This window comes from Falco punctatus (genome assembly GCF_963210335.1).
Source record: "Falco punctatus genome assembly, chromosome: 1".
In the NCBI taxonomy this organism is placed as follows: domain Eukaryota; kingdom Metazoa; phylum Chordata; class Aves; order Falconiformes; family Falconidae; genus Falco; species Falco punctatus.
Genome location: NC_137580.1, coordinates 82,938,466 through 82,965,819, shown reverse-complemented (window position 1 = coordinate 82,965,819; position 27,354 = coordinate 82,938,466). Strand labels below are relative to the sequence as shown.

The 27,354-nt window shown below is 35.4% G+C and overlaps 1 protein-coding gene across 1 annotated transcript; it reads right to left on the bottom strand.

Annotated features, from left to right (window-relative positions):
- Nucleotides 1–295: 295 nt before the first annotated feature.
- ANXA10 (annexin A10) lies at nucleotides 296–26,326 on the bottom strand (the record flags this gene model as incomplete). The annotated part of the gene is made up of 12 exons (XM_080375112.1): nucleotides 296–420; nucleotides 1,217–1,339; nucleotides 3,413–3,471; nucleotides 4,132–4,227; nucleotides 5,672–5,765; nucleotides 5,909–5,962; nucleotides 8,583–8,662; nucleotides 9,286–9,376; nucleotides 11,183–11,296; nucleotides 15,616–15,710; nucleotides 18,144–18,225; nucleotides 26,222–26,326. The coding sequence occupies 12 exons, from the start codon at nucleotides 26,324–26,326 to the stop codon at nucleotides 352–354; spliced, it is 1,062 nt and encodes a 353-aa protein (XP_080231238.1). The 3' UTR covers nucleotides 296–351.
- Nucleotides 26,327–27,354: the final 1,028 nt, after the last annotated feature.

The window sequence follows — 27,354 nt, the reverse complement described above, 5'->3', positions numbered from 1 at the left end:
TTCTCTCTCTTGTGGAAGTGAATAGATTCTTCCATAGCCTATTGTCTAATGTTTGGGACGCTGAGAGATTAAATGATAAACATATGCTTACATGGAATTATTTTACTACTTGCTTCATTAATTTGTATTAATCATAGAAACAGAAATATTAATTAGAACTAAGGATAAAACCATGTTCCTGCCAACATTTTTTCCTGTCTCAAGAAAGTTTTAATACTAACAAACGTATAGCACTGATTTTTCTGTTCTTTTATGTGAAGTAGGGATATTGTACAGTTAATCTATGGTATATAGCTTCACTTTCTATTTAAAATGGATTCATACACCCTTCAGAGTTCATCTTCTTCTTCCTTAATAATCTTCAGCATCACCAGCACAGATAGCAAGTAAAGCACTCTCATAATGGCCTGAAGCAAAATGCTGCAAGAAAAAAATAATCAGTATTTCTGTGACTGTACATTTTCTTAATTTCTCTTCTTTTGCAAGGTGTGTGGCAAGGACTAGACTAATGTTGTAAGGTTTTATAAAATATTACAGTGTTTTCGTAAGGATTCTAGGTCAAGTTTTTTTTCATTTCTCATACCTTGGGCTTCAGTTGCTTGGGCACCTAGAAACAAACTACATTTGAAAGCTGGGATCAAACCTGTTTAATACTTCTCAAGTTCAATACAAAAAAATCCTAAGCAATTTCTCTACAGTTATTGTACATCTTACAGTTGAATTATAGCAACATAAAAAAGATAAAGTGTCAGAGTTTTGTTTTAAGTTATGGAGCAAGACTACAAGAGGAATAGTTTTTCTGTAGGTTGATGCTACTACCAAAGCGCAAGGGTAAAACCAGATTTTTATCTCAGTTTTGCACCAAAGTGGTATCAGCCTACCCATGCAGGACAGTGTGAAAGACGATGGTATCAGTGTAGAAACTATCCTTGCAATCTATTTCATACACTGTCCTGCCCTGTTTATATCCTCCTCTTGCTGTTGGGGGGGACAAAATCACATACAATGGGAGGTGAGAATTCACTGAGCACTTGCTGAAGTCAGCCTGAGGCATTGAAAAGATATGCTATTGGTTTTATATGTTGCCTTTTTTTTTTTTTTTTTTTTTTAACCAAATGATTGAATGGAGATTAACCCTCTGTATTTTTCTGGTAGGGCTTGGCACAGTCTGTGTGGTGTCACAGCTGAATATATGCAAAAGTGTGTACAAACTTACCTTAATGTCATGAAAGAGTGATTTCCCGTATCTCTCTTTGTATCGCTGTCGTATATTTAACAAGTCGATCTCACTCCTGGCAATGAGAATCCTTATAATTGTTTTATTGTGAAACCCAAAGTCCTAAAAAGAACAGAAGATGAGAGGAAACTTGACTGTTGAACAATATATGTTCGCCTATCTGTATATGCTCATATTAATGTTTAATAGTTAAGCCAATTAATTAGGCATAGGTAGCCTAATTAGCAAAGATATCCTCAATTCTAAGGGAGCCTAAGCATTCAAAGGTTTTCTTCTACAGAATTTTCACATGCTCAAATAAGAGAATTCATGTTACTGAATAACAGAGATTCCCCACATAACAGTGTTTTAACCATGCACTGAAACTTTTAAAAAGAAAACACTTGATCTTTTGTTAGGAATACTAGCTATTGAGTTTGTAGGTAGCTGTTGTGATGGTTGTTGTGGAGTCCATTCCAACTATACTGAAGCCAATAATTATTTCACAACAACTGCTGCCAAATGTTAATGCAGTGAGATTTTAAGCCATTGATTTAGAATTTACGTAGCTTGTATCCAGCTATGTTTTATTTTGCTTCTAAAGAATTTTTCGTATTGTAATTGTGTGGAGAATGGGGACATCTAGTGGCAATAAAAGTAATCAAAACAGATTTAGGGTTGGGACAACTGATGACCAATTTAGAGTTTCAAGCTAAATCATAATTTTATCGACTAGCCATTGATATTCAAATTTTATTCTCCAAAAACCAATACGTTAAAAAGCTGCATATAGATAATTTTATACGTTTTATGGCCAGATTAAAATCTTTCTTAAAACCCATTATGGACTATAATTTCAGGCATTAGAATCCTGGGTGGGCTTTAATATAGAGTATAAAAAGGTTTTGGTATAATCTGGACATAACTTGTCTGCAAAAAGAGACACTGTTTTAAATTATTGCATTTGTTTTGAGAATTATCTGTGTTCATTAAAACACTTTGAGAAAACAGAGTAAAATGTTAATTAAAAGAAAATGCAAATGTTTATTCTTAATTATTAAAAACTGCATCAAATACAATCACCTGAATATAATATAGATGAAAAGTATTGATGTGATATTTGTCAAAACTAAAAATGAGGTTTTAACTTGAAAAGCAGACTTGATATAGAACCTTTGAGAAGCATCGCTTTTCCTGATAGCTGGTGTTTTCTGGTACTTTTGGCAAACCTTTTTCATGTCATGTGCCAGAATCCTCTTTTGACCACTCAGACAAAATGCTGCCTCTTCCTCTGAGCCCCTGGGATTTTCCTTGGATCTTTGCTGCCATTATTGCTGGTATAGCTGAAACAGGGGACAGCAGTAGTGACAGCATCTGGAAGAGGATACTGGGGCCTGTTGAAGCATTGATGAAGTTTTGAACAATGGTTCTGGCTTAAATCCTATGTTTGCCATTCCTGCTCTAAGATGATACTTCACATTTTACCCATGACTGGCTTTTGTGACCATCTTCTGAAGGTTATACTTAAAAGATTAGATGCTATTTTTTATATAACATAATGCCTTACTATTTTCACTAATGAATGAAACACAAAAGAAAATGTCTTCAGTGACATCTAGTAGGAAGAATTTGTAAAGGTGTCTTTGCATTTACCTAAATTGCTTCTTGGTCACTCATTGGTATTAGTATGGTAGCACTTACACACAAAGATAAAAGAACCTACACAGACACATACAGACACACAGACACACACTGAGCCCCACAAGAAAATATGACCATTTTTTTAATGCAGCCTTGATCTATGATTTAATTTCTAGCAATACTTATTAAATGTTTAGAGACAAAAAATGCATAGTAATAAAAGTGCACTTTCAGTTCTGCACAGCAGGGGGAGATACAAGCCATAGAAAAGAAAGTTTTTCAATACAATGAACAGTTACCAGATGGTGTTTTTGGTTTTCTTTTGTTTTTGTAAGGAATAGAAATATTTAACCTTTTATGGTTACAGTTAGATCCTAACTGTTGCTTAGGCACTACTGCTTTGAAATTTATGTAGATACCAACAGTTTTAAAACATGCAATCATACCTTAAAGATTGAATGGACTGATTTGTATGTACCTGTTTAACTATAATGAAGCAAACAAAAAAATAGGGAAGCTACTTTTTATGATATGTGAAGAAGAAAGACTACTTACGTGAATTGCATTATAAAGCCTGTAAGCGAAGTAGGAAGGCTTGTCACGAACACAGAGAACTAGGAGAAAAGGGTTGCAACAAGTTAACAGATTATTATATAGTAATGTCTATTGGCTTTGAGCTCGTTGAAATATAAAGCCAGGTAGGGTAGTGCTGTCCGTGACCGAACTTAAAATTAGGTCACTGGTTTTCACAAACTTATCTATATTTATGATTTAAAGTCTGGTACTTATTTTGGGTGGGGACTCATTGCTGTTGCATCAAAGGACTTATTAAATATCAGTGAATGCACTCACATGACATCTGTGTAGATACATTATTATCCTTATTCTATGAATAGAAAACAAAGGCACATAAAGCCTGGAACTTTTTTATATACCACTGAAGTCCTGAAAACTTTGCCAATTATTTAATATGTGTAGATTCAGTTGGTAATGCAGTTATCACTGATCACACAAAATTTGTTACGAAATGAAGAACAGATACTAGTTCTGCTCAGTTAGAATCTAGTGCTGCATATAAACATTTGTAGATTTACACACTATGGAAAAATACTTTAAATATTATTTTCTAATTATCTCTGAAAATTTAATTATGCAATATAGGGCAGTAAAATGGATAAAAATATCAGAAAAATAATATTTGTGATGCATGAGAGATACCATGCTAGATATTTATTAAGTGATTACTGCTAGTATAAAATAATATTTTTACATACCTATTGCAACTAGTAATTCTTGAAAGTATCCATCATAACATTCATTAATGGCATCTACTATGTCTTGCCCAGAGATATTTTGGAACTCCTGGAAAACTTCGGGAAAAAAGAAATCTTGCTTTATTCTCATTCATTAATAATGATCAACTTGCATTTTTTTCCTGCTTCCCCTCAGTACTGTAACTATTGAGTTTATTTTTTTCCGTATTTATTCTCAGTGTTTCATTATGTTTTTATCCCCCATGTAAGGCAATCTAAATGAGTAGCCTGAAACCTGGCTTCCAGGACATTCCTCTCTCTGGGTTCTCCAGTATACAGTATAAAATGAATGCATGCCAAAGCTTTTGGTTCACTGGAAGCTTTAGTAAGTTCTCTATCTAGCAACCTCTGTTTATGAAACTTGTAAGAATGTCATGTCATTAAGACAACTTCCTTGCTCAGATAGCTAAAACTGTCCAGAGATTCACAGACTGTGACAAGAAGCCATGGCTTGACATGTGTAACATGTCGCTGTCCAGACATGGACACTCTCTGGATAATGCAGGTATCCAGACTTACACACAAATATGGAGGGCATGCTTACTTCTTCAGGGAAGGAGGAAAATTTCCAACTCACTGCTTACTACGCAACATACAGAGGCATTACAGGCAGAACCCTCAAATCTCTGTTACAGAAAGAGCATAGAGCATAAGCAGGTATGTTACATTATGTTAATACTATTATCATCAGCCTTACAGAAGTCATGATAAAAGAACTAATTTGTTGATCCATGACAGCAAAGTAGTTCTAGGCTATTATTAGAAGTTGACGTAAGAAATACGGCTGGCTGCACAGTGATAAACTTGCCACCAAATGGACTGTTTTTCCACTGCAGAGCAGAAGACATCTCAAACTTATGACAGGTTTCTTTTCTACAGTAGAAGATCTGGATGATCTCACATAAATTTCTTGCAATCTGTAATTATGTCTGATTATTTATTTTACATAAAAATGTCCTATTATGTTTCTGTGTGTGTGTTCATTATGAGAGAGCCGATGTGGACCTTTGAAGTGCTCCCATCAAAAACTTTGAAACTTCTGGGGAAATGTTTCAACACAGCAATGTGTTTTCACATACAAACATCTGTTGAAAATACACTGCCTCTCCCATGTTTCCACTCATAGCAAAGAGTTAGGAAAAATGAAGAAAATAGTTAAGGAAAATCTGCCTCATCCTGTTGTATTGTGTATAAACGCAGTGCAGCCATAGCCTGTGCCTTTCTTTGGTCATGCATTCTAGTCTGTTATTAGGGGATCCTGATGTCTGTCTGTGCTACCTACAGCTGTCTGTAGTCATCAGGCAAAGTTCAGTTTTGCATTACTTCCAAAATCCCATTAATGTCAGCGGGAGTCTGAGAGCTCTTACAGTTCACACTTAGGTTTCAGGCTAATACCCTGCTGCACACCAAGCTTCTTTGTATGTAAACCATGGCTTTATTAGCAAGTCAGATTTTTCCTTTCCACTCTGTGTTCAAACAGCTGAAGTGCTGGATTACCCACCCATCCACAACTGCTGGTAACTCTTGTTGCAGAGAATCATTTGCAGCATGTTTTTGTGTTCGCCTGTTTTCTGCTGACATGCTTCCCATAGAATCTAATATACCAGAAAAAGGGGAAAAAAAAAGCAAAAGATTTAAAATAAGTCCTAAATCAATTTTCAACATTTGTATTTGTTCTTTTTTTTTTTTTTTTTTTTTTTTTTTAATGTTTGAGAAGCTCACATCTGACTGTATTTACCATTGCATCCTGAGCAGCTGTAGAAGGATCTGCATATCCTTCCATCCTTGTTCCCTGGGGGAACAAAAAAGATACATATTCTAAAAGACTGCAGGAATATAACATTGTCTCTATATGAAGCTATGTTTCATTTCTTGAGATAACATATATGGACTTTTAGATTTGATCCGTGTATGCAGTGGTTGAATTTGCAACTGTAGGAAATATCTTCAAGCTGTAACCTTATGTCTTCATTTCCTCTAAGACAAGGAACTCTGCAATGACAAATGGTCATGTGAGAGGAAAAAAAATGTGAAGTGGATAAACATATCCCATTTTTAGTCCCATTTAAAATAAGCTCTTACCTTACCATCACCATCCTACCACTATTGCTTACTATAATACATAAGTATGAAGGGAAAATGAAGGATAAGAGTAACATTTGCCATTCACTGGTTGTTTCTTATCAGTATGCATATTACCAGAAGAATGTTTTCTCATTTTTTTTCTCCCGGCACAAACTGTAGGAGCAAGCACATCAAACAATGGAGATTTTGCTTGCTCATAATCATTGTCTAAAATTAAGATCCAAGACTAGGAAAGTGTTTGACAACTTGGATACATAAACCACAGAAGAATATTTCTAATTCTCCCATATATTTAATAGATTTTGGTTACATGAATCAAGCTAATATGCTTTTAGTAAACATGTTATGATCTGTATTATATAGTTGTTAGAGAAAGAGAAGGGCACATAACTTTTAGAATTGCTTTTTTTTAACCATTATCATCTTGTAAGGATACAAATCAGCCTTGGTTGTAGAACTCTTAACAGTCTCAAGCTGCATGTAATCACTGCCTTAATGATATATGTTTAAAGCAATTTAGTTTAAAATTTATGGTCATTTTACCCTATATGTGAAAAGGAGGATTAAAATTATGTATTGGCTGTCAACTTCTAGAATGACTGATTTGTAGCTCTTTCCTGTTAAAAATGTTAATTTTTATTTTAATTAAATGGCAAGAATTTCACACAGTGGAATTCTTAGTAACAAGATAAATTACTTGAAGGGAGTTATGCCAGAATGACTGCATAAAGTTACATACATGAGAAAAAACAGGGAAAAAAGACAGACAAGTGAACAATAAAATGAGTTTCCCCAGTTACATTTAATAGCAACTACTCTTGGCATAGTTTTGCTGGATAATCCCGCAGTATGTATAATTATTTTTTTAAATTGTAGAAAATGATCATATTTCAATTAATACCCTCAAAAAAGAGAGAATTAGAATAAACATCTGTTTGTCTTATACTAGAATATTACTTAGCCTGCATTTGTAACTCTGTTAATTTATTTAGGAAGGACTTTAACCTGTAACTTCTAATCTGCCTCAGTGTGGACATGAAAACTGTAAACACCACACTATAGCAACTGAATAGTTTGCTTTCCATATGTGATACACATTTACTTCTATCTGTAGTTAGGTGTGTGTGTCATCCATCCCAAGATTTAATAGAAATCAAAACAAAAGATGTCTGAAAAAAGCATTAAAGGATGCATTGGAAATGTTGCTATAGAATAATCTGTAAATTGCATGGTACTAGAACTAGAAAGGATATATTTTAATGAAATATCACAGAGTTTTAATATAAAATCATATAAAAAATGGATGATTCAGCTAACACTCTTCAGAAGTATACAGTATAACTGAGTAAAGTTGGAAGTTCCTGCAACTCTTCAGAAAAATAGCGGTTAGATCCTGTTAGCTAAGAAGTTGCTGGTTTCAGGCCTTTTTAGTAGTATCTGTGGTTTAAGAAAATAAGGACTAATAATGTAGTCTCAGATAATTTATTTCGAATTGTTCTTTTGACAAGTAAAATCCGTCCCAGCAGTTAAACAAAGATGAGAAACGAAGCTACTTATCTGTAGCTCTTCATTTTTAAGCAAGGAAGAATTTTCATTATTAGGGGAAAAAAAATCCAACATTACAAAAAAATATTTCTTGTGTACCTTACGTATGCTGTTATCTCCTGGCAGTTCTGTTGCCATTGTTTGTTACTCTGGTTTACAAAAGATTTTTAAGATAATGAGCACGGTCACTACAATGAAAATAACAACTCATGATCTGACGAGGATGACCAACTTTGTTGCATGAAACAAATTGGTAAAACTGCAAAAGTTGGCATGTGATTGTGACAATTTGTTTGTCTGCATGCAAATGCACTGTGATTTAAGCACAAAGAACATAATGTTTAAACCAAAGAACTATTCAATAACTTTCTTTCATAGTCAAGTGTGGATATATCTCCATTTTTACATAATGCCTAGACTGGATTATGAACTGTGTATTCCAAAAATGGAGAAAACAGCTTTAAAAATTAAATACTAATTTTTACATGTAAGTAGGCTCCTTTTGAGATGAGACAGATTGAGCAGAGGGTCAGCAGCTGAGTATCCAGGGACTTAATAAAATAGGTTGTTGACCTTTGCTTTCATCTGAAAGCCAAAGTCAAAGACTAGATGAAGCAATTCAAATTCTCTTCTTTTCTGCTTTCCCCTGTATTGTGTTCAAAAGTGTAGCCTTATTAAATGAGGTTTAACCACAGTCACCTTAAAATTTAAGACTTCTCATATAGTATCAAAAATTATTATGATTTTTCTAGGAACTTAAGCCATGCTAGTTTTTATAGTACCTGAGCAAGGTTCATGAGCGTATCTCTGAAGTGACCTGAAGTCTCAGCATCGATATCTTGTTGAAGGTCATTATTATATTCTAGATTAAACAAAAAACGTATGATCTAAATCACAAAAGAACATGCTTTGAATAGTACAAATGAAAATTGGCAAACAAAGGATCAATAAAAAGGGTTCAAATACTTGTCCATTTTCTATGGTGATTATTCCACAATAATCCAAGCAGATGCTACACAGACCTGGCCATAGGGCTGGCAGTCTGTCTGGGCCCTGCTGAGGTGCTCTGCCTGGCCAGGGGCTTCAGCCTCTGCCCCGCCTTGCCTGTCCACACACCCATGGACGCACCCCCAGCACTACTGCTGCGGTGTGATGGTGGAGACTTGGAAATATCCCATCAAGGCAAATGAGCGGAGTGTCCACCCAGAGTAAGCGCTTTTTTGAAAGGAAACAGCTTATGCATTTTTCTGAACAAAGTGTGCAAAAGTTTCTGAAAATCCCTAGGTATGGCTTCCATGTATTTCAAATGTCATAGCCAGCAATACATCTCAAAAATACTATGACATATTAAACATTTTGCTTCAACCTTTTGTATATAGTATGGGAGAGGAGGGGAAAGGGAACCAGTTAGTATTGAGAAGTCAGTTTTGTAGTTCAGTTCCTTCATGTATGCAGCTGCTACTGTGTACTTGTAAAAAACATTACGCATTAAGTAGGCTTCTTTCATCTGGAAGATCTCCATATTTGATCGTGAGGCTAATATGTCAATTAGACATTTTTCTTCTGTGTCTACTCCCTGTGTAGAAAGAAATAAATATGAAAATATGTTGTTGGTAGAAACCACACCTTTTACAAGAAAGCAGTGCTGTGCTTATCAAAAGTAACAAAAGAACAGAGGTTTGCTGGAGCAATGCAGAGTGTACTTTTGCATAGTCTACCTGTTTAAGTAGAAATGACTTTAAATTGATAGTAGAACCCTGTATTTTAAATATGTTCTTACTTAGTCTGAATTTCAGCATGTACATTAACAAGTGAGGAATGAAGTAAGATTAGTGTTGACAGAAACATAATGGGAAGAATTGTACAGCTTTAGTAAAGATTTAGGATTTGCTGCAAGAAATCAGATGCAAAGATTAAGCATACATCCCTAGCAAGTGTTCAGGCAATCTGAAGTAGATATGAGCCACAGCTGTTATGTTGTGCTTTTGTCATTTCATTTTAAAAAAAAATCTATTTAGGAATGTTATGGTCTGTGATATCTAGCATATCACAGCATCATGCATCAAGGGAAGAACGCGCATCAAGGGAAGGCCATGCACGCAGTGCTGCAAATCACCGTATTTTGCCACAGGACTTGAATTATTTTTATAAACTTGAATGACATAAGATATGCTGTATTTGCTGCTTTTGATATGCACATGTATAGTGGTGGTGAGTATTCTGCATCTGCGATAATGGGAGAACATGACGTCAAGCCTGAGACTGGAGACACATATGGCCTGTTATTTACTTTGGCCATATGAATCCAGATCAGGATAGACTACTATAAGAAAGTTTAAGCCATGTTTAGAAAAAAATATAACTTTGGCAATCTTGTAAATAATTTTAATAAAATTCAGGCTTCCAGTGATACCAATGATATTTCACAATCCTTTTAATGCCAACTGTAAAATTGCTCTAAAAAGTGCGTTGGTTAAAGTATCTGAAGGACAAGGAAAACCAGTGAATTGTTATTTTTTTGTTTTTGAGGGGATTCTCAAAATATATAAGGTAGATCACTTCACTCAGAATCATATAAACTGTGTCTTATTTGTGACAGTGGCCAGTAGCAAATATTTGTGGAAAGAAAAGGAAAACAGTGTTGAGCTGTGATATGCCTTCCCATCTTCCAAGAATGGAATTCCTGAGAAGGAATTTGCCAAGGATTATTATTTTCAATAGCCATCAGGAGACCTGTTTGCTAAGTATTTAAGACCTTTATGAACTAGTTTATGCTTTTGGCCAGCACAGTGCCCTGCAGGAATGAATTTCACCATTTAATCACATGATCTTTGAAAAAATATTCTTGTTTCAAAACTTAAGTTTTTTAAGGAGCACAGGCTCAGATCCTGGGAAGAAAAGGAAATATTTTCTTCAAAATGTGCAATCATCTCAATTTGAGTGGAGTGATCAGAGAGTAATTTGTAAGTATTTATGTAAAGACATGTTCTGCTAAAGAAGTATTGGTCTTTTGAGTACAGGAGACTTAGTGCATGGCACTGTTGTTCTAATGAATTTTGTTCATAACATACATAAATGCCTGCAGGATCAGGGCCTTACATTTCTCTGTATAAATATTCCTTCATTTACCAAGCTTACCATGGGTTGTATTTGTTACATGACAAGGATGTTATTTACACTGGTTTTAGCCTACCAATGAATACATTTCATATAGCAATGTATTTCTGATGACCTAGTGTAATACTACGTAGTATACTATTCTAGTGTACTAACTTCCAGCAGTTTATCAAACATTTAAATGTAAAAAAAATTATTTAATTATTTTAACATATGTTCAGTACTGTAATTAGTGATTCTAAGAAATTCTGAATTTGACAAGTACCTTCAAGGCATGCCAGAGCTCATGGGCATCATAGGAGGCAGGTGGATACATCAAGCCGACCATGACTTCTTTGAAGTGATGAGAGAGATTCTCTTTTAGGTCTGTTATAAGATCCTTGAAAAGAAAAACGCATAGACAGGATTATTTCAATGGTCATGCTTTATTAAAACAGCTTGAAAAAAAGTATCAGTGGTTTTCTCTGAAAAGGAATAAAGCTGAACCGTCAAAGTTGAATTCTGGCTAAAATTAAGACAAATATTCATTTAAATATTACCTGCTTCTTCTAATAGTATGAGTGAGATGACAATAGACACACAAGCCAGTGGACCACATAAGATTGTTGATTTTTGGGTTGTTAGAATACAGAAGAAAATTCAGGGGTTTAAGTGCAACTACTACTTACAGGCTTGGAAACCGGAATACCAAAGCAGAGCACCTGCAGCTTCTCTTGTCATATTTTCTGTGTGAATCTGTGGGAGCTAAGCACCCATAGAACACAGGAGATTTCTTGTGCTTTTTTCAGTGTTACTACGTGAATAATTTAAAAAATCCTCCATATTGTCTCTAGTGCACAAAAATATCAGCTTTGTATTACTGGAAGGTTATGTGCTTCAGTTTATGTATATATTACCTTCAAACTGAATTCACTACTTTTGACAGATGCTGGATTGATAAAAAGGAACCCCTTCCCCACCTGCGTATGTCTTAATACTTGCTTGCCAAGGTAGCTGAGAAATGGATGAGAGTTTGGTCCCCACTATCCCTTTTCCTGGTAGTATCCTTCAAAACACTGCAAATGCCGAAAGCTTGTTAGTTATACTGTTGCTGTTTGTGATTAAGAGGATACTTGCACACTCATTTTTTGTTTGTTTTGTGTACAGCACTAGGCAGCTGTCAGATGTGTTCTGACCTAAGTCTGACTTTAAAGGAGTATCGGAAACGGTTCCTGTGTTAAAAACTATTATGTTTTCAGAGCTGCATCTTTTTCAGGCCTGTACTTTGGTTTGATGCATGTCTGAATGCAATTAAATTAGTAGCTGGAGTAGTAATGAAGGACTTATAAACACTAAAAATTAAATTTATGATGAAGAAACATACGCAGTCATCAGTAAATGCACATTAGATGCATTTGACAACCACTAAATCACACATGAAATAGAAATTAATTCATTAAGACATTTCACTTCTGACAACATGCCTGTAGGAAAATGGATTAATAATAGAAGTGGATACTCATTAAAGATTGCTCTTGCAATCAGAGCTAAGGGAAATGTTGAAAAAATAAGAAAAGACAACTCTAAATGGTCATTATTAACATTTCCTAATTTTCTCTGCTATGAAAAATCCTTGAAGGCTAATTGTTAAGAAGGGATCTTAAAGCTTCTCTGTATGTCTGAATCATGCAGCCAGTTCATGGTTTTATTTTCCTTTTTTATATATTTATATATTTCTAATGTGTCACGCTTTACATTTGCCAAATGAATGGGCATAGCAGCTATCATATTGAGCAGACAATTAAAATTAAGAGAATGGAGGACTGGGCTGAGAGGTTTACCATAGATTAAATTGAGAAAGTTAAATTTGTTATTGCCTAGGTGTCTGCCTTCTTTGTCCTGCAGAGTTTACCACTGGGACTAAGATGAGACTGCCAAATGGTGCATTTGCCCAGTGCAGTATAACCATTAAAGCAGATTACAGCCAGTGAAATGTTATCACTGATGTGTGCTAAAGTATCTTCTGAAGTGTAAACTGCAGCAATTCAGGGCGAGGTGCATCCCATCCTGTTGGGCAGTTCCTGCCCAAGATAACAAACTCTTGAGGCATTAATCAAATAAACTGCATGGAGCACTAACCAGATGAGCCATTTCAGTATCTCTGCTGTCACAGGTGAGACAAAAAAACCTGGCATTTCTGTTTCATTTCCGAGCTAGAGTAGAGCTAGTTCATACTGACCCTCGTTTCCACATGGCAAAAGGTAGAACTAGGTGGGGTTTTTTTTGAAAGCTGTTAGGAGTATTGTGATGTATCTTGTGCTATGAAGTATACCTAGTGCTTAATGGATTACTTTAAATTAAAATTCTGGGTGTATATGCAAGATGTTCCATGAGTTTCAGAATTCTCTGTAGTCCATTGCTGGAATATGAAAATAGTTTGCTGGCCTTTCACTTCTATTATTCATAGTTTTAGAGACTGAAATTCTTAAAAATGACATCTGAAGTTTTCTTTGGCTTTTTTAATTTCTTCTAGATCTCTAGGTCTGTGGCACATTCAGTTTGAATGGATATGGCTGACAGTTATACATTTAATGGTGGTATGTTTTCATAGGGATTTATTTAATGGTTTATATTTTTATTCTGGATTTGAAAAGAAAATCCAGATAGATCAGTGGTGAGCAAGTTGATAGTTGTTCTCTATGAATACTAAATATGGGAAATCCTAACTCCAGTCCTGAAGGACATCTGGTAATTCTTACTGAGGTATCATTAGTGTTATCTCTAGGTCATCCTCATATATCAGATGGCAGAAATTAAAGATAAAAAATAATATGCAGCTTTAAAAAGTTTTTCCTTGTTAAAATGATAGGTCCAGTTGAAATACCCCAGAGAAAAAGTGAAAAAAACCATCAAGCTGCTATAGACAGAATAGAGAAGGAGAACTGTCCAGTGGTTAAGGAGATAAGTGAAGACTTGAAAAGACTGGGTGTGAGTGCTTTACTATCACCGGCATATTTGGGTAGCTTGACATGCTTTAGTTTTCTATGAGTAAAAGTAAAATGCAGTGAGGAACGTTCCATGGATAAGCCCTGAACTTGTGTGGTTTGCACGTGTAATGGTAATGGTAACCTGGTAAATACTTCACCATAGAAAAACACTTCTAATCATTCAGAACCACTGATTGCAGTCATTGTCACGGTCTTTGGAAGGTAAGGATACCGTGATTCAGTTGTTGTTCTTTTATCGTCTATTTAAAACATATTCATGCATTCAAGGCTGCATCTAAAATAACACAAATATCGTGTGTTTGATTTTTTATAACAGCCCAGTTATCTCCTGTGATAAACCAGTGATCTCCTATTGAGTAACAGCACAAAATCAACCCGCTACACTGATTAAATTCAGCTCTTCTTTTCCCCCCAGTTCTAGGAGAATAAGGCATTGTTTCAACATATTTAGGGGTCAATGGGTGTGAGGTATTTTGGTATACAGGTGACACAAAGGCTGTCACTGGAAAACTGCTTGGCCACCCAAAGAAGAAAATACACTGTTCTACTGCTTAAGAGACTGGTGGTGTAACAGACTATGCCATCAGCAGTTAAGGTGTAGTTTTTGAATGAACTATTTGTAGTTCAACTCTTAAGTCTGATGGCTGTGTGGTAGGATTTCTGCAAACTCACTCTCATTCATGCTAATCAGGTTAATGGCAGGCATACACTGACCTTCACAGCACTTCCCAGTGAGCCTTTAGTTTTTTTAGGAAAAGAAGAAAAGTGGATTTTCTTTAAAATGTTTGGCTGTCTTCTATTATGGAAAGGGCATGTCTGATCAGTTTAATCACAGCATTTTTCTTTAGCTTTCCAATAGTATCTAGTTTCATACAGCATTTTTTGTCACTAGATTTCACAGGGATTTTACAAAAGGTGTTGCTATTATTTTCATCCTTATATAGCTGGGGTAACTGAGGAAAGTGCAGGCATTGCAACTTCCGCAAAGTCATTTGGTTAGCAATAGTAGATCTGGAAACAGAATGAGGATGTCTTATCTCTGTATGTTTAAGAATTTGTATAATGAAAACCAGCTTGTTATGTACAGTAAACAGGGATAAAATGTATTTGAAAAAAAAAAGCTAGCTTTTTACATCTTCAGATTTTTGAAACACATTTCAAAGATTCCTAAGTTTAGCATTAAGCAGCTCAGATGAGTATTGTGCTTAATGTATGGATGGGGTTATATGGTATGAGACCTGAGAATGTCACTGCTTGAGATAAGAACATTAATCAGTGTGTAAGATACAACTACCTGTAATTATTAGTATGGTGGTTTTCTTTTGTGTTTCAACCCAAATACGATACTGTTTTATTAAGTATTCTAAAAACTTGAGAAAAGAATGCAGAAACCTGCAAAAGCGCACAGGAGAAGAAATAAGTCTGTCCAGAAATTCTGGTTTGGTCAATAGAGAGGAGGATGAGCTACAGAAGAAGAAACTTTCCATGTTCCTTTTTTTTAAACTTTGTGTGTGGCAGACATGCTTCTACTGCTATATAAAAACAATTTGAAACCATCAGAAGCATTAATAGTTAAATGAGCAAAATTGTGTGCCAATCTGTTGGTGACAGCCAGCTGCCTGCCAGGCTTTTGGTTCCAGTGACTGCTGACCAACCACACTGGAGACAAGAGAGACAGAAGAAATGAAAGTATAAAACAGCTCAGTCGTACCCTGCCATACATGTCTCTGTATGCTTCAGCAATCATAAGCCGCTGTGAATTGCAACGCTGCGTTAGGATGTCAATCAACACATCTTTTTCACAACCTGTAAAGGAAACGCGGCAGAGACTCTAAATCAACAAAGTGTTGACATTTGCTTACATTTGTGATTGTTCATGCCTTTTTCATTACCATGAACAGAACATTAACCTGATTTCTTGAAAAAATACATCAACAGATTAATATTCCACTGGTATTTACCAACATCAGTTGTATTTACCATGCTTATGTACCTTTTGCTTGCTGGTGTAATACCAGCAAAAAATGAAGTAGTCTGTTGTTATCAGATACATCACCATGCTCTCAAGCTCAATGGATTTGAAAGCATCAATACAACAGATAGAGACTTTCATCTATTCAGAACTAGGCACACTAGCAGAATTCATACCCGAGCCTGGGAAGTCATACTTCTGTGCCCTGTTGATATTGATTAAATTGTTATTTCAGGGCTAGGGATCTCTCTTATGGGGATGACAAATTATAGTCAGACTATTTGTTGAAAAACTGAAAGATATATGTTTTCAGAGGAACTATATAAAATAAGTTACAAAGTTTTAAAAATTATATTTTAACCAATTTCCAAGGGCATTTTGTTGAAGGTTGTCTATGATCTTTTGCTTAATGACTAGAGCATACTGCTAAACTTCTAGAATGAGTCAGTATTTACTGCTTATGAAAAAGATAATGACAAATATATTGTGAAAATTATTTTGTCATTTAAAATATTTTTTTCCATTCCATAAGTTGGTTTTTGGTAATTTCAGATGGCTGAGCATTTTAATGACATTCCAGCATAAATGTATCTCTGAGTGTAAATCAATTGACTTTATCACACTTGCAGCAGAGATAAGTTAGGCTGGAAAGCATGGGTATCAGCTAGCATCTGAATGGGGTAGGGTAGTCAAATTTCTACCAGTCTTTGTTATATAGACTTATATATATATATATATGTGTTACAGATACACATTCTGTACCTATTACAGCTTTGTTAGGCAGATTTTATTGTATAATCAATAACTGATTGGTTCCATTTTGGCACAAATATAATTGGAAATTGAATACTTTTTTTCCTAAGTTGACAGAGGAAGTCTGTATTTGCTTATTATATACCAGGTTTAGTTCTCTTTCTTTTGGATCATCTACCCACAAATACACCAGTTTTTTAGCAAGACACTTTATTTAACATCAGTATATTACTGATTCAGCATCAGTAAGATTAATTTCCATCAAACTCACAGCATGGAAATATTTCTGAAACTGTGCATAAGGATTTCTTTTTACTTTTCAGAAAATAATTATCACTAGGAATATGTACAGCTTATGTAGGAAGGATTCAGGAAATATTTTAAAACCTGAATAACTTTATTAATTTGTGTAATATCACTGGTGTCAGTGGGACAACGTACGTGACTGAACCTTCTCGCAGGGATAAATGCAAGATTTATGGTCAGAGTGTCAGTGCCTGTAAAGGCTATAGAGACTTGAACTCCTCTGAAGCTGAACTTTCTATTTTGCCAATTGTCCTTGAAATCTGAATTTTGTTCCATGTACTTTGATAGGTAAATTAAAAGTAAGGTTAATGTGCTTATATATACACTGTTAAATTAAGAGAATCATCTCTGCATTGTCACGTTAGCAACGTTGCATTAAAAGCACTGGAAGTTTAGTAAAATGTTCAAAACTTTTCATCTGTAGCCAATGATCAAAAAGATACCTCAGATTCCCCTTAATCAATAATTCTTATTTTGATTCATTTGACATTATGTCTATGTCCTCACATTTCCATTAAAAGAACTGAAAACAATGCAAAATTTAGTGCTGTACAGCCTTGTGAAAAGCCCAAGGGGTATAAAAATTCTGATACAGAAAACAATTTTAATGTGAGAAAAAATGTTTCTCATAGTAAAAAAAAAAAACAATCAATATTCTGACCCTCAGCAATACCAATGTGTTCAACAGGAAAACACAGAAGTCTGAATAAAGGAAAATGCTTTGGTGCACAAAAAATTTTTTTTTACATAGACTAAACCAAAAAATTGCTTATGAGTGAAAGATCATTAATTTATACTCCATTTATTTTTATTTCTTGATGACTGATTAAAAGATTTAACAGTCCCTGGTAATAGTGAATTGTTGAAATTACAATTAAAAACCTTTCCTTTGTTGGCCTTCACTGTAGTGACATAACAGAATTCTGTTTTCTTTTTCTTATTTTCTCAAGGAAAGCACTCATTACTGTAAGTGTTGGTATAGATTTTAGTTTAATCTTAATCACTTCTTAGTTCCTGTAAATGCAAATATATGATTTATTTGCACATCACTAATGTGTTTTAGTGTGATACCTTGAAGACTCAACAGATACATGGTGACATTCTTTATTTTATGAGTTTTTAATTTGCTTAGTGCCGGTTATTTTATGAGAGATTCCTGGAGAAAAAAATAAATAAAAATGTGTGTTAGAATCAGTCGAGATACTCACTAATTCCCTGTAGGGCTCCTCCTAGCAACTGGGCATCCATAATAGGGTTGAAATTTGGAGCGGGAAAAATTGTTCCTTGTGTCTGCTAAAGGAGAAAGCAGCCTTTAATTACTGAGGTATGTAATATCTCTAACACCGCACATATAATTCTGTTGAAAACCAATGATCATAACATTAAGTTGTCTTTGCTTCATGGGGAACAGGTTGCAAAGCTTTTAATTTAGGAAACAGAACTTGAACTTGCAGTAAGCCCTAAAAAAAGAAACATCATATTTGAGGAAGTTGCCCCTAGCATGAGTTAGGCCTGAAAAAAAAATCTAATACTAGTTAATATTTTTTGCATTAAAATGTAACCACATTTTGAACGTATCTCTTTGCCAACCTTTTCCTGAAAATATTATCTTTCAAAGGTAATCCATGATATCCCTGACAGTCTTCAATATCTATTTCTCATGGTATTTCTAATTTGAAAGGACTAGTGAGAACATGAATGATACACATAGGTTGCTTACAAACATAGTGAGTTTTTAAAGAATTGTTACTGTTAAATGTGAGATAGCTTTCTGTTATGCCACGTAGAAGGCAACAAGATTTTTCTATTTACTTTGTAACTGATTAAATTACTTTCAGTTCATTCTCAGTGGCACTTTATTTCATGTATTTTTTCTTATGCTTTTAAAGAAATTATTAAGAATAATAGGCAGAACGGATGTACTCATTTTAACAGAATCATGGACCCATATGTATACAGAAGAAAATAACTGAGGCTGAAAGCTACATAACTCTGTCCCCTGGTTAACTTCTTTAGTCCCTCTGAGGATTCTCCCTGCCTTTCTGGATCTACCAAGTGTAAAGGTAATCTTTTATGATGATTCCTGGTCTCAGTCAATATATCTGATTAAAATGACACTGTTAACTTGAAATTTATGTTTCAAAGAAAAATGGGATATATTTTATAAATACACATGGTATTTTTATGAGTACCTCCTAGAATCAGCAGTTACACTGACTACACTAATTTGTTTGTTTGTTTGTTTGCTCACTTTATATACACTGGAAAGCCTTTCATATATTGTGCCTTCAGTAATAATGACATACACATACAGATTTTGTGTATGGCTGCTAATCATGCTTCCTTGGCTTGCAGTTTTTTAGCAAAGGAATTAAAAAGCAAGTGGATATTTAGATGAGAAGAAAGGTGCCATTTCTTGATATGTTCGATCATTACTTTAGACCCCCCCAAGAAAAGGTAGGTGCAACAAATTGTCAGTGGCTCAGTGAGGAAAAGAATATATGGTCAGAAATGTAAGATTTGTAAAGGAGTTTAAAAAGTACTAACAGGGCACCATGGCTTTACACAAAAAAGAAAGTACCAGCAGACAAATACCCTTCTGCTGTTTGTTCATAATTAAATTTAAATAAATAAATAAAGGTCCTACTTTTACAACTGAATTTAAAATTCAAAATGCTCTTTTACCCATTTAAACAATCAGGAAAATAATAAACAATCAGGAAAATAATGAGAAAAAATCTTTTGGACATATGGACATAAATACTGGACATAGAGAAGACAACAAAACCAATGCCAGTTTTTGAAGGTTGATGTTGCAGCTAAAATGAATTGCTGACTCATCCTTAAATATATGCTCCATTCCATCTTCCTTTGTCAGTGTGGGAATTGTCTGTGTACCCTGGGCCTCACTCATCTCTTAAGGTATCTTTAGGGGAGGGCTTTGCAGATATTAGCTTCAGAAATTGGGAGTTTACATCCTCATGACATCCTAGTTACTGTCAGTATTCTTACTTCTTCAAATGTTGCCAGGTTTCCTAGGCATGTGCCATTTGCAGTAATGCGGAGTTCGAGTGTCTTCGGTCAGATGGTACATGAGGCTCCATTCCACCAACCCCCTGTCCCCCTTGCTAACTTGTCAAATAATGCTGACCTTGATGTTAGTTCAATCACCATTCTCTTCAGGAGGCAGAAATGCTTGAGCTCTGTGGCTGGTCAGCTGGATAAACCACCCCAAAACTTACTAATAAACAAAATCACTATGAAAAGAAATGCTAGAAGACACTGTTAGAGTGCAGAATCAAAAATACATTTTGATATATGCTATGAGAGGAAAAAACTAAATTTAGATTTCTGGCTGTAATACATGCTTCCCAAAATGGCTGAGACATAAAAAAGCTTGAGAGGAAAACCAAAACAAATCCAAAACCAACACATCATCAAATATTATGTTAGGGTTGCCAAAACTGTGAACATTTTGATGGGTGTAATGATAAAGAACAGTAGGATGGATGAATGCAGGTAATGAGATTCAAAGACTTCGAGCCTGCACTTTAAACCAAAGGTAGACATAAGCATATCTGGCATTCAGTTTAAGTGCTCTCTGAATTTTGTGTTCACAGGCTCACAATCCTTACTGGTCAGAAGAGGGGTGGTGGGAAGGAGAGAAAATGTAGGACCTGTGTGCATTTATTCAAATCCAATTTAAAATACCAGTGCTGGCTTTTCATCTCTGCATCAGCTTTAAACAGGTTCAATTCCTGTAAAGACTAGTTATCTCAAAATATCTTGGTTCACACATTCAGGTTTGTGATGTCAGAAAATGAACCACTAAGTCACTGATCTTTTCAGCATTTATGGTACTTGCACTGAAACCAGAAATAAGTGACTAACTTAGTGAATGCTTTATGGGTGGATTCCTGCATAGTCCTTGGAATGAAAAATGAGTAAAAGTGGGTTTTGAAGTAGATATCACTTCTCAGTCAGAATGGAGAAAAACACTGATAATTTCTGGATATGTATCTTTATTCATGAAACAGTCAAAGCAAAAAAAGGACATACTGAATGCGTATTTGCAAAAATATGATGGAGGGATTGATCATAGAAAACCCATATTTTTGCATCTACAGATTTGCAGACTTGTAAAGTGAAAAAAAATAATAATCAACACAGCCCTCGTAATGTATCCTTCAGGCAAAATAATGGATTTTTGAATGTGCTCAATTCTCCCTTGGTTCAGCAGAGTTGCTGAACACTTCTTTTACAAAGAGCAGCTCATTGTTCAAGGCTCACCATCAGTAGATTAAACCTGATCTGGTAAACACTTACCTCCTAGCCAGGTTCTGATTAAAAACAACAATGCTTTTAAGTAGAATGAAATTAAATATGAAAGTTCAGGAAGAAACTTTTAGAAGATACAGTAAAATACTACTTTTTTTTTTTTTAATACAAGTCCTTTGTGGGAAAGAACTCTCATCCTTTTGTTTGTTTTTAAACAAATCAAAATGTAATTAAAACTTTCTTACAGTGTATGCATTGTACTTGGCTTTGTCTTCAATCCCACAGAAAGTTTTTGTCCAAGAGCATTATTTTTGATGGGGATTTTCAGTGTACCTTGTATTTGGATTTTCAGAATCGTTTCTTGGCAAATTCAGCATTCTGCCAATATATAACAGTTTTCTGAACTGAGATCTAGGATTTACAGTGTTCATGCTATCATGATCCTCAGAAGGAATTTCTACATAATTAATAATATCTTACTGCTGGCATAGCTCACAGAGTTATTGGTGCAATATTGTGTACCTTGAAGAAAGTACTTCGCTACTTTGTGGTGTTTACACAGTCTAACCTTTAGGAAGATTTATCCCATCACAATCTATGTCAGTTTTATCCCGTAACCACTTTCATCATTTCAGTCTTTGACAAGCCTGCAGAAGCATTCCTGATTCACTTCATGCAGTTAATATCAAAATTTTCAGGAGTTTATTACTTACTAAACTTACTCCACCTGTTTCATTGAATTTTTGAAATATGAGCACAAGCAGGTCTGGGCCAAACCTTTAGAGCTGAACTTCGGTATCTGAATTCAGTGTGATTACACAACCACAACCTACTGTTTCCTCTGTTGTAGCTTTTTTTTTTTTTTTTTTTTTCTGTCCAGTATGAAATAGTTTGAGAGTGCTGTGGGTTATGTACTGTGGAAGACAAAACCAAGGAAATTTGTTATTAGACAGTTCAGTGGAGACGTGGACTGATTCTTGGACACTGCAGTGCTGTCTGTGCCTCTCTGAAGTAAATCCTGTGAGGACAATCCATACACCTGTCACAGAGCACAGCGCTGTAGTGCCATGATGGAAGATGGCACTACTGTCGTGTAGTGACAAGATGCTACAGAGAAGGAATAAACTTGCTTCAAAAGCAATGCAGAAATCCAGGAGGTTGCTTTTCTGAGCAAGTGACTGGTCTAATGCCTTTTGGTGTATTTTTATGAGAGTGAAAGCAAGAAAGAGATGGTGTACTTTTAAGTTGCTGAGCAAGACTGAATGCTTACAACAATCTCCTGTACTGAGAGATAAACCTGGAGGTCATGGCAGGCATTTTTTTTGCAAAGATTTGTTACAATCTTGTCATGTTTTAGAAGCGTTGGTGGTTATAACACTCTTTTGTTTGACATTCCTCAAGAACATGAAGAAGTACATTAAAAAAAAAAACATACACCTTGGGAAAGCTGGGGCTCTACTTCCAGAACCTGTGGCACATAGTGCAAAATCACGTTTCCCCCCAAAAAAAACTATACAGGGTTTACATGCCTAAATGTGCCTATAAAATGCATGCTTACCAGCAGTGTTCATCACTACACAAACTGAGGAAGCAGAGCAATAGAGGCATTTGGTAACTGAATGAAATTACAACAGATTGAATTTTGATCAGGGAGCAGGCAACTACATGGGAATAGGTTGTTCCTTTCCATTATCTTTGGTTAGAGAATTTCTACTGCCCTGTTTTGAAGTAGGGCATTTTTAGAGTTGATTGAACACCAGAGTGTAGTTACATGTACTGCTATTTCACTTCATTTCCACTGAAGTCAGCTGTGACTGACCAATAAACCCCTATAACGGAAGAAGGCTCAGAGGAGCTGGGCAAGGGCAGTGTGCCGATGAAGCTTGGGGAATAATGCAGGATTTGACTGACCACAGCTGTTGTGAGGAAAGCTGATTTTTTCTCAACATGAAGGGGACCAAGAGCGGCCTTTGTTTTAGATAAACAGCTATCAGGAGTTGAGTGGATGAACTGATGGTGTTTATACCTGAATTCATTTAAAACAGTGAGAATGTCTCCCTAAGTTAGCCAGACGAGCGTGAGGAGAGTGAATGTGTCTCAGCACAACACAGAGTATAAATACTAAACAACTAGCAAAGTAAAACAAGCAAAGAGAGCAATGGGCTTGAGCTGGCTCCAACCCATGTGTTCCTTCCAGGTGGCTGGGAATACCCAGCATTGTAACAATGGACATATCACAGAGACCAGTAATGGGGATCTCATCAGTATTACATTTGTGTTGTATTTTCAGTACATTTTGTACTACTATGCTAGATTGAAAATCCTGTGTAAAATCACTTATTTTCAAATAAGTAAATTTTATATTATACATTACAACCTCTATGGGTGGAATATCTAGAAGAACCTGGTGAGAGTGTGTTGGACACTTACATCAGGATGGCCAGTTTTGAGTCTATGGCCATTTCTGCTTTGCTTATGCAACATCTTTTTCTCCCCTAAGCTCTGAAGAGCATAAGAAATTAATAGTACTATCTTGTGATTTTTTCTTCCACATGCCATAAGATAGTCACTACAGGGATGCAAAGTCATTCCTGTGTTGAGATTTTGCGTACTTAATGTTTATTTTTAAAAGTATGTTTAATTCTCCCAAAAATCCACCAGAATATCCTGAACATCAAGTGAAATTTATTTGAAAGAAAAAAAGCTACCTACATAGAGAGGAAATAAAGCTTTAAACACCCTCCAGTGAATGAAATGCCTAATAGGGTTCTGAGTAATTCAAGCAACAGCTCCCCACCAATCAGGATGAATTATTAGGAAGGCCACAGCACTGGTACCATCATCAGATTCCAACAGCTTTGAGGTAGCAATCACATTACAATAAGTCCTTCTGAAGATTAGTTGAAAATATTCTACAGGACCAGAGAACACATCATAAATCAAAGTGAATAAAACCCTGTAGAATCACTACAGCTTCCTCTGCAAAATAGAAAACATGAGGTGGCAACTGCTACACGACACAGCATAAAGAATTACTGTGATGATCATCTTAAAAAAAGGGGGGACACACATGACCCCAATTTATGCTTTTATCAGAAGCCACCCTAGATAGAAACAACGTTAAAAGAAATTACTGATGTGCCCAATGAGCAGTAGTAAACTGTGACAAAAATCAGTGCAGAGCATGTTGCACACCTTGAATCCTAGACTGCTATAGAATAAAGACAAAAGAATTCAGGATAGGATCAGAACAGTGGCTTGGTGAGGTGGAGTAGGGAGGCTAGGATTGCACTGACATCATCTTTCTCTTCCTTAAGAAATTTTTTTTAAGAAAGTTTGATAATTAAAGTTGTTATTGTTTAATTGTATTTTAGCATTCCTGGGTTATAATTTATAATGTTAAAAATTAAATTCCAGCCTTCCATCTAGACTGAATAAATTTCTTTGATTTGTAGAAAGCAGGATTTAAAGTTAAACTTTTTTGGTCAGTTTGGTTTTTGGATATTGGTTTTATCAGTGAAACTTTTTATAAGAGGAAAATCTACTAAAATACCCAAATCTCCTTTATGTCCTTAATCATTAACTTCTTTTAAGACCTACACCAGCTTATATTAGAGGCAGGGACTATTTCCATTGTCTGAAAGGAAGGCAGATCAGGCCCTTACTGCTTTCTCTGACTCTGGATTTAATATATCTGAGTTTCCCTCTGTAGGAAAGTCCTATTCTAATTATTTATCTGTTACCAGTTACTGCATACTTAATACTAAAATTCAAGGCAGTGGTCTCTCTCCAGACTAAAACCAAGTATGCTCAGTGTCTGCCTTCTTTAAATAAAAGTGATTCAGAGGTTCACTGGAGTACAAAATAACTAATTGACATAGGTGCTGAAATACAAACCTGCTAAAGTTAGGAAGATGGTGAGACATGGTGGGGAGAAGAAAAAGACTACAATTCATGCTCACATCAACTTTGTGATCCTGAGTTTCACACTTGAAATGGATGTATGTTGCTTTGCTGTGAGCAGAAATTAAACTTCATGGCAAAGCTAAATCCACAGTGGTGAAAGGTGAGTTGTGGTTGTCTTGGTGGTGTCAGAGGAAGAGTTAGGGATATGTTCATGGAATATCATTTCTCTAAATGCAATGCTCTCCAACCCACCCACACAAGCAAAACAAAACTGTGATTCAGAAGTAATAGAATTTAATCTTTCTGACATCAAGATACCCTCATCTACAAAAAAACATACCTGTTTCCACAGAGGTGGTTCAGGTGGGCACTTTATACATATCTCTGTGTGTTTGCACATGTGCATTTAACTTTTTTTGAAAGAATCTGATTTCAGAACAGCTGTGCAGACAGAACAGGTTTGTGTGGTGCTAGTGGAATGAAACAAAACAACAAAAGAGATTGGAAAGGGACTGTAACATTTGTAATAAATCTGAAAAATGATGCTTGCACTTTACCTTCCTTCTGTGTGAGAGTGAGGGTTACAGCTTTTCCTGACCAAAGCTATAAGTAGTTCAACAAAAGTATCAGCAAAAGCTGAAGCTGCTTTTATCAAATTGTGATGTGTAAAGTTCAGACAATTCAGCCTTGTGATGGAAAAAGCAATCTAAAGTATGAACAACCTTCTAATAATATTTGTTCAATAAGTCATTCTGCTGATAACAAACAGTCAAAGTCAGACTCCTTAGTCTAAATGTTTCCTGTAGGGAATACCTACTAAAATAAAATCCTTGCTTTATTAGGTAACTACATGCTGTGAGCTAGCTATACTTTTGCAAAGGCATACTTTGTGTGCAGCTTTATTAAATAAAAATTTCATGAGTATTTTGATATAATGAGTTTGTTGTATGTGTTACAGTTCATTTGAATAATATATGATACAGTAATGGAAGGGGTACTTTTAAACATAGAAAATTCTTTCTCCAAAGTCTCCCATCTTTCACTATATGTGTATTTTAGAGAGGCCACAGATGTAATTTTATCTAATTTCTGGTAGTTTTACCTCTGTGGTACTATGGGGAACTGTTTTCTCTCTGTTATCTCTAATAATGTTGTCGCCCTGCATTGCTGAATCTGTCAGAACTGATGCTGTTAACTTTTTGTACATCTTATTCTTGATCTTGGGGGACTCTGTCCTATTCAGTTGTTCATATATAGCATATGTAATTACTGATATGGGTAACATAAAATATAAGGGAAATAATCTTAAAAGAGCCAGGTAAATTTTTAAAGTAATACTTCCAATTCTTTTTTCATGTTGCTTTTGTTCTGAATTAATGGTTTATTAATGTTTTGGGATTCCTTGAAAAATATCTTGAAGTCTATAAAGTGTACTTTTAAGACTTGTTCTCAATCTAAGGTTGCATTTAAGAAGAGTAGACAAATTAATGTGACAGCCTTACCACTCAGTTCTGTGTAAACCCTGCTTTTTTGCTTGTGATTTGCTAGACAGTGATTTTTCTGTGGTTTTGTTGCTGAGTCTCATCTGAGAAAGCTGCTGCTGCTCCATGACTGACTTTATCTTGAGGAACCAGCAGACATCCAGGGGAGAATGTCTGCATGGGCTCCGCACTACATGTCCCCATTCTGTCTGGATGCCTCAGCAGGGAAGTCTACTCCACTGGTACAAAAAGATCCAGCAAACTAGTTCATACAAAACATTAATTTCTCTCCCTTCCTATCCCACAAGGCAAGGAAATGAGAATAAAGAAAAAAAATATTACCCAGCCTGAGAATCCATCACAATACTTTTGAGAGAAAGCCTCTAATCAGTTTTTGATGTCTTTCCTGAGACTGATATGCACCCCATTGTCTAAAGTTCCTTCTCTGCTTCCTTACTTCTGGGATTACAAAAAAAAAAAAAAAAAAAAAAAAAAAAAGCTTATCGGTGTGTCTTTATATGTTCAGAAACAGGGGGAATACAGAGATGGTAATCACACCATTTGTTTTGGAGTGTTTTGGCACAATTCAGAGGATCAAAATTAGGAACTTAACTTCCCTCTCTGCTGAAGCAGTCATGAAGGCTGACTAATGCAGAATGATTACATTAAATTAAGCCTAAAATAGCTGGTGTAAAGATCTCCCACAGTTAAGAATTAAAGTGTGATCTATTATATATTTTGATAATACTATCAA